General features: G+C 36.9%; 1 protein-coding gene and 1 pseudogene across 1 annotated transcript; one reads left to right on the top strand and one right to left on the bottom strand.

Annotated features, from left to right (window-relative positions):
• Positions 1–1,814: 1,814 nt before the first annotated feature.
• On the top strand, positions 1,815–3,058 carry LOC142180017 (uncharacterized). The gene is made up of 2 exons (XM_075250934.1): positions 1,815–2,248; positions 2,332–3,058. Exons 1-2 carry the CDS (start codon positions 1,815–1,817, stop codon positions 3,056–3,058), a joined length of 1,161 nt encoding a protein of 386 aa, XP_075107035.1.
• A 3,293-nt stretch (positions 3,059–6,351) lies between these two features.
• Positions 6,352–8,020, bottom strand: LOC142180213 (putative F-box protein At5g55150; annotated as a pseudogene).
• Positions 8,021–8,337: the final 317 nt, after the last annotated feature.

An 8,337-nucleotide genomic window follows, 5' to 3' on the forward strand; every position in this document is an offset into this window, starting at 1 on the left:
ATCTTTGAAATGGATCATGTAATACTTAATTTGAGGAAGAAATCATCCGTCAAGAATTTCCATATTGAAAATTAAAAAGAAAAAGAAACTATATTATTTTTTATCTCTAATAGTGCCAAGCCTTTTGAGGATAACGTGCAGCATCCGGTAGTTTAGTTAGTAGCAGTTTCATGAGAAGAAACTATAGGACCATACGAATTATAGACGCAAGCCATAACTAGACCTTCTGACAGCGTAAAAATATTAAGAGGTTTAATTTTTATAAACTCACACTATGAATTTTCTTAACACTCAGTCACTATTTTCAAAGGGATCTGGTGCGACAAATATGATCCTTAGGGGTCGTTTGATAGGGTGTATAAGAATAGTGCGGAATATGGTGTATTACTAAAGCAAGGATTAGTAATGTATGAGTTAGTAATGCAAGCATTAGTTATGCAGATATTATTTCTTATAAACTGTTTGGTGTGATGTATTAAAAATTATAATGCATTGCATAATTTTTTAGAAAAATAATTGCTTACAAAAATGCCCTTCATATTCTCTAGCTTTAAGGGGCTTTAAGGACAATTTTATCTTTAACCATACTAATGCATGCATTAATAGCCTTGGAATTACTAATGCCATAGTTTTCTATGCATTACTTATACATAGGCTAATATCAAGTATGATGTATAACTAATGCAAGTATTAGTTATACACATGTTGAAAAAATATACCAAACAAGGTATTAGTAATGCAAAGAGCTAATGCTTGCATTATTTTTTCTAATACCTCATACCAAACGACCCCTTATATCTTTAACTAAAGAAATAGAATACTGGCAATCTACGGTTTTGTATTTTGTACTGGGGTCGAACCCTCCCCTAATAGTCATGGAGGGGTATTTCAAACGCATATGGAATGCATTGGGGGTGGACAAGATAGCACAACTTAAAAATGTGTGTTTATGCTCAGATTTCATAGTATTGAAGGTCGAATAAAGGCAATTGAAGGGGGAATCCAGATTTTTGATTGAAAACCAATAGTGGTGAAGCCATGGAAACCAGTAATGGAGATGAGCAAAGTAATGGTAGAGCAGGTGCCCATATGGATCAGACTAGTGGGATTGGACTTGAAATATTGGGGACAAACAGCTTTGACAAAAATTGTTGGATTAGTGGGAAACCTGTGAAGGCAGATACTGCAACTACAATGAAAGAAAAGCTCATGTATGCAAGGGTAATGGTAGAAGTACCACTGAACAAAACTTATCCTCACTCAGTTTTGTTTGAAAATGAAATGGGGAAAATAATTGAGCAAAAAGTGGAATATGAGTGGAAACCTACACTGTATGAACATTGCAAGAAGACTTTGGTCATACTAAGCAGCAATGTAGGAGGCTACAACAGAAACCACAAATTGTACAAGAAAATAAAGAATAAATCGATCAGCAAAAACCATAAGGGGGGAAACCAGATCAAATTGGCCTGCAAAGGCCAAGACAAGTGGTGCAGAAAGAAGTTACCACACATGTGAGCAACTCATTTGCTACTTTGGAGGAACAATCAGAAGAGAATAATATAACTAAGAATGGGATAGAAGGCAAACAGACAACAACAGATAGGCTCAACAAGCCTAAAAGTCCAACAAAGGGGGAGGGAGTGAGTTAGAACAAAGAGACCTTAAATGTTGTAGGTGCTACTAAAAGGGGAACACAAATGAAAATAGGGATGGGTCCAGGTACAGGGAGGGGGGTTAAATACCTCCCCCAAATGGATAAACAAGGATTTTAGAATGCAAGGGGTCTAAATAGACAGGATAAGCAGAGAGAGATGAATCTTTATCTGCACAACTCCAAAGTTGGCCTGTTTGGACTCTTGAAGACAAAGGTTAAGAGACAAAAAGCATATATTACTGCTCTTAACCTTTGTAATGGATGGTCATTCAGTAATAACTTAGCACATCATCCAGTTGGGAGAATATGGGTGTTGTGGAAGCCAAGTATTTTTAGTGTGAATATAACTAGCGTATCATCTCAAATGTTGCATTGTGAAGTGGAGCACAGGGGGACTCAATACAAGTTTAAGATAATATTTGTATATAAGTTTAATGATCAAGCACTAAGGAGGATATTATGGCATGAACTGGAGCAAATCCATGGTACCATCAATGAGCCATGGGCAGTTATAGGGGACTTCAATTGTGTACTACGTAGAGATGAGAAGATAGGAAGTCCAATAACAATTTCTGAGATAAGGATTTCCAAGTATGTGTGGGGAACTGCTCTTTGCCGGAACTAAGATCTTCAGGTTCCTTTTTTACTTGGAATAATAAACATGGAGATAATAGTCGTGTATACAGTAGAATTGATAGGGTACTAGTGAATGGAGATTGGGTGACCAAGCTACCAGGATCAGAGGTACATTTTGATAATGAAGAACTTATGAATCATTGCCTAGAAGTGATAAACTGGGATAATGGACACCAAAAGAATCGGCACAGATTTAGGAACTACAACATGTGGAATCAAGCTACAGACTTCCAACAGCAAGTAGAGCAGAACTGGAATAGGGGAATTACTGGCACACAGATGTACAGACTAGTAGGGAAACTAAATAGACTCAAGAAGACTTTAAAAGAAATAAACAAAGCTCAGTTTGGAGATATAGAAGGCAAGGCAAAGCAAGCAAAGAAAGAACTTGAGGACTGTCAAAGTGAATTGCAAAGTGATCCCACAAACATAAGGTTGATAACTAAGGAAGTACAATTAGCCAAGAATTATCAAAAATGGAACCTGGCAAGGAATCAGTACCTCAAGCAGAAATGCAAAGTACATTGGCTAAACTTAGGGGACATGAACACTAAATTCTTCCATAGCACGCTGAAATCTAGAAAGAATGCTAACAGAATATTCACCATTAAGGATAATACATGGTTTACCATAAATGACATGAATGAAATAGCTAAAACTTTTGTGGAGTATTATACTTCTTTGTTAGGGACTAAGAGTAGAGACAGAATGAGATTATGCGGTGCCACTGTGAAACAAGGTCCTGTAAGAGTTTACAATAGTTAAAATGAAACAAGCTTTATGGGAAATAGCAGGGGTCAAAGCACCTAGGCCAGATGGCTATGGTAGTCAATTCTTTAAAGATTGCTGGTGAATAATTAAAAAAGATCTAACGGTAGGGGTAATGGAATTCTTCAGGACAGGGAAGATATTGAAATCTTGGAATAGTGCAGTTCTAACACTAATACCAAAATCAGAGCATGTAGACACAGTTGTAGATTACGGACCCATTGCTTGTTGTAATACCATCTATAATGTGGTGTCCAAGATGCTAACAAACAAGCTGAAAAAGATCCTACCACAGATTATATCTCCAAATCAAAGTGCTTTCATGGCTGGCATAATAATTGTCCAAAATATCCTAATATGTCAAGATTTGGTGAGGCTTTATAATAGAAAACAGACTACTAGCAGCTGCCTGATCAAAATAGATTTGAGGAAAGCATATGACACAGTGAAATGAGAGTTTTTTGTAGAGATAAAGCATGCGCTAGAGTTTCAACAACAATACGTCAAATGGATTATGAATTGCATAACTACTGTGCAATACACAATAGCCATAAATGGAGGATTATATGGAAACATAAAAGGAGAAAGAGGACTTAGGCAAAGGGATCCAATATACCCTATGCTATTTATTATATGTATGGAGTATTTCACAAGAATAATGAATGTGGTTGCATAGCAGGAGGGGTTTGGGTATCACATCAAGGGTAGGAGCTTGAGGCTAAATCACTTGTGCTTTGCAGATGGTGTCCTTCTGTTTAGCAAGGGAGACTTTCAATCAGTACTCTTATTATTGAGGGGGCTGAAGACATTCTTTAACACATCAGGCCTTTGTACAAATGCGAACAAGTCGAACATTTTTAGTGTAAATATGGATGTACAAAGCCAGAAGGATCTTATAGAGATGACAGGTTACAAAAAAGGGAGCCTACCATTCAGGTATCTTGGAGTGCCTATCTCAGCCAAGAGAATATCTAAAATGGATTGTGAGGTACTCATGGACAAGATAGCAGCCAGAATCAAAAGCTGGGGTACAAGGCACCTCTCCTATGCAGGGAGAGTACAACTAGTTAACTCTGTATTGCTATATATACATAGTTACTGGTCTACCATCTTAATACTACCAAAGCAAGTGCTCAAGGGGATACCAACTTTGTGTAAAAACTTTATGTGGGATGGGAAAATAGTCACACATAAGACCCCATTAATGGCCTGGGATTTAGTATGTAGGACTAAACGTGAAGGAGGGATGGGAATTACAGACATTATAAAATGGGATGAAGCTGCAATTGCTAAACATGTCTGGAATATTGCTCAAAACGCTGATAATCTATGGGTGAAATGGATAAGTAATGTGTACTTAAAAGATAAAGACCGATGGCAATACATATGCCCCACTGATTCTTGTTGGTATTGGAAAAAAGTCTGTATGATTAGAGAGGTATTTTCCCCAGGATTTGCTCAGAATGGTTGGAGGACCGTTAATGGACAATACACGATCAAGGGTGGCTATATATGGAGAATGGGAGAAAATAAAGACTGGCCATAGGGAAGATGGTGTTGCGGAAGCCAAATGTATATAGTGTGAATGAGTCACAACTACTATACCAAAAATTATGACAACCACTAAATAATAAACAAGACAATAAGACAACAATAAAAGAACACCTCTCATTTGTCTTTTTTATCTTCTTAAGGCATTTGTATCTTCTCTCTTTAGTATTATATCACTTGTAATTTTGGAGTGGAATAAAATATTAATTGTGTCCGAGGAAGTAGGCAAAATTGGCCGAACCTCATAAATTCTGGTGTTCTTTTATTGTTGTCTTATTGTCTTATTTATTATTTAGTGGTTGTCATAATTTTTGGTATAGTAATTGTGACTCATTCACACTATATACATTTGACTTCCGCAACAGATGGGTGCGGAGCAAGATGAATTTACCCAAGCATAGCTTTATTTGTTGACTCACCATGCACAAAAGACTGCAGAAAAAAGTCAGGTTAGACCAGATAGGCATCAGCCAAGATGATAGATGTCCTATTTGTGGGACACATGCGGAGACTATACAACATCTATTCTTTGAATGCTTATTCTCCAAACAATGCTTACGGGGAGTGCTGTCTTGGATAGGCATACAACTACAGCTGACGGATATTGGATATGGAAAAGAATGGCTAGAAGTATCAAAGGCAAGAGATGCAGGGAAGTGACCATTGCCATACTTGCTGCTCTGATATACTGGATATGGAAGGCTAGAAATCAGGTTGAATGGGATATCAGAACTCCCACCTCTACACATATGCTGCGCCAGATTAAACAAGAATGCAGAATGAGGAAGACAATCGTACTTGAACAGAAATATGAGTGCAAAGGAAAAAGAATGCATCGAGAACCTGCTGCATAGATAGAATACTCGATAGTTAGAATTACTAGAGTTTGATAGATGTAATAAAGGAAAAGTGTATAGATAAAGTATATACGGAGGAAGAGATAGATAGGAAATGAAAGAAGGAAAGTGAACGAAAGCATGTACTTGGCCAGTGGTGTTGAATTAATAAAATATTTCTTCACCAAATCTTTAACTAGAAGCCGTGCTCTCTTCATTTAAGTAATGGGCCATACGTGGGCCAAATCAGAGTAGAAATGGCGTGGGATAGCCACTTTTTAACATGATATTTAGTTTTTATCCAATATTTTTAATGATGAGCAAAAATAGTCACTACTCTATTAAAATTAATACGAAAAGACGTTGTTACCCTTTCTTCGTGAGTGTTGTGTAAATATTAAGGACTTGATGTCCTTAACATTTATACTGTACACATGAAGTTAATGACGTCATGTCCTTAATATTTACACTGCACATATGAAGTTAATGACATGATATCCTAAAGTTTAACAACAGAAGGTGCAAATATTACGGACACTTTGTCCTTAATATTTATACAACATTCATGAAGTTAAGGAGACCATGTCCTTAATATTTACACAACACTCATAAAGTTAAGAACATTATGTCCTTAACATTTACACTGCACAAATGAAGTTAAGAACACCATGTGCTTAACATTTACACTGCACATATGAAGTTAAGGACGTGCGGTCCTAAAGTTTAATAACAGAATGTGCAAATACAAGTTAAAGATATTATGTCCTTAACATTTATATGTAAATATTAAGGACATAGTGTCCTTAATATTTACACTGCACATATGAAGTTAAGGACACAATCTAAAGTTTAACAACTGAAGGTGCAAATACATGACACTTTGTCATTAATATTTACACAACATTCATGAAGTTAAGGATACCATGTCCTTAATATTTACACAACACTCATAAAGTTAAGGACACTATGTCCTTAACATTTACACTGCACATATGAAGTCAAGGATATGAGGTCCTAAAATTTAACAACAGAAGGTGCAAAAACAAGTTAAGGACACATTTGCACTGCACATATGAAGTTAAGGACATGATGTCCTAAAGTTTAACAATAGAAGGGGCAAACACAAGACGCAACAAAAACGACTGAGGGAAACGCCCTAGTAATGCGGCTGGATACTGCCATCTGCTAAGCTGAACACCCCCATGTCCAACCCGCCTCCTTCTTCATAGTTGAGGTATGTTTCCCAATAGTCGTCTGTAAACTAAATATGATTGGGCCTGATTCCTGGAAATTGAGAAGGTTGGACCGAAAGAGAAGCATTAGCACCTAGAAAAAAAGATATGTCCCCTAATTTCTTGGTTGGCGTCACTTTGCCAGCAGCTAAATTGACCTGGAAAACTTGAAAGTCTGTTGTCCCATATGTTAGCTCCGCCACAACACCTTCTACTGGGATGAAGGTCAGTGGAATCCTGTCGCAATCATCTTTGACGTGCCTTGCTTGGCAACCAACGCGCACAACTACAAATAAGGATCCTAATGATTCTAGGATGTATAACTTATCTAGAGGTTCCCTAGGACCGAGTGGTAGCTGAGCTACTATGCGACTTTTAGTGGTTCAGGGCCATCAACATCACAAACGAGGATGCGGCCAAAAAAATCAATCGCATAAAAATGGCCATTAAAGTATACCACATCACCAATTGTAGAGTGAGGGGTTTGCTCCTTAATTCTGGTCCATCTCAAATCTCCTGGTCTCCACAAACTGAGAAAGTCGATGTGTCCCTCGATGACCATGAGAATGTAGTCCAATGTATGAGAAGGACTAGCTGACAAAACTGCTTTTTGGAAGAAGGTCATTAAGTGAAGCGTTGCGTGGTTATCATAATTTTCGGTGGTATTTTGATGCGGCAATTCGATCTAAACACCGGAAAAAGGATGTAGCAAATTAATTTCACCTTCGTCATCTCCAACAGTAATAAGCCATCCCATAGACTCCATACATCGTTTTTCGGTGGATTTTGGAATCTGCTTATGCAAAATCATGCCATTATAGAGGCTGAAGAATTGTCTACAAGAATCATCATTGCCTTCCTTGGCTAACATCAACCAAGGAACTCGAGGCAAGTCACTGTTAAAATTGTTCTTAGTGGCGGCAGAGTGCCAAGATTTATATACCGTACCAAAATTTAGATAGTCTTCAATCAAATTTAAACTCTTACCTATAAGAACCAGCAGATCGTGTTGAAGTTCCGACCACTCACGCATCTCTTTCGCCATTGGCGTACAAGAAGGAAATCTCAGGTTAAGGATGCACACGCAAACCCTCCGATATATAAGAATCCCTAGATTCTGAGAAGAAAGTCCCACACAGATTCGGAATGGGGAATCCTATTTCCGCCGATTGTTTCTCACAATAAAATGATCGTTGTGTCCTTTGCCAAAAAAAAGTGGGGTTTCATAAATTTCCATTTGAATTTGGTTCTCCATCTTCAAGTTATTTGTATCTTTTTTTCAGTCCATAGAAAAATAAATTATTGTAATTCAAAAATAAGATTACTTTTTAGTGGATGATATATGTATTGAAAATACTAGTTTCTTAGCACATACGTGTATGCTGAATTATGTATTAGATAAATTTGTAAAATAATATCATTATTATTAAACAAAGCTTTGAGTAAATAATAATGCATAAGAATAATAATTAATAGGGAAAAGGGCCAAATATACCCTTCTACTTTCGAATATTATCTACATTTAACCTCTGTTATACTATCCGATCAAATTTACCCCTATTGCTATATTATCTTGCCAAATTTACCCCTATCATCACCAAACATTTAAAAATTACCCTTTGACGTGGTAAGTAATCTAAAATCTCCCAAATTCTTT

The sequence above is a fragment of the Nicotiana tabacum genome, chromosome 4 (genome assembly GCF_000715075.1).
Source record: "Nicotiana tabacum cultivar K326 chromosome 4, ASM71507v2, whole genome shotgun sequence".
NCBI lineage: Eukaryota > Viridiplantae > Streptophyta > Magnoliopsida > Solanales > Solanaceae > Nicotiana > Nicotiana tabacum.

Bases quoted from the DNA above. Each gene is read 5' to 3' on its own strand.
- LOC142180017 (XM_075250934.1), top strand. From the start codon at position 1,815: ATGAATCTTTATCTGCACAACTCCAAAGTTGGCCTGTTTGGACTCTTG. The intron at 2,249-2,331 runs GTATGTGTGGGG...TGGAGATAATAG, and splicing joins TCTGAGATAAGGATTTCCAA to TCGTGTATACAGTAGAATTG.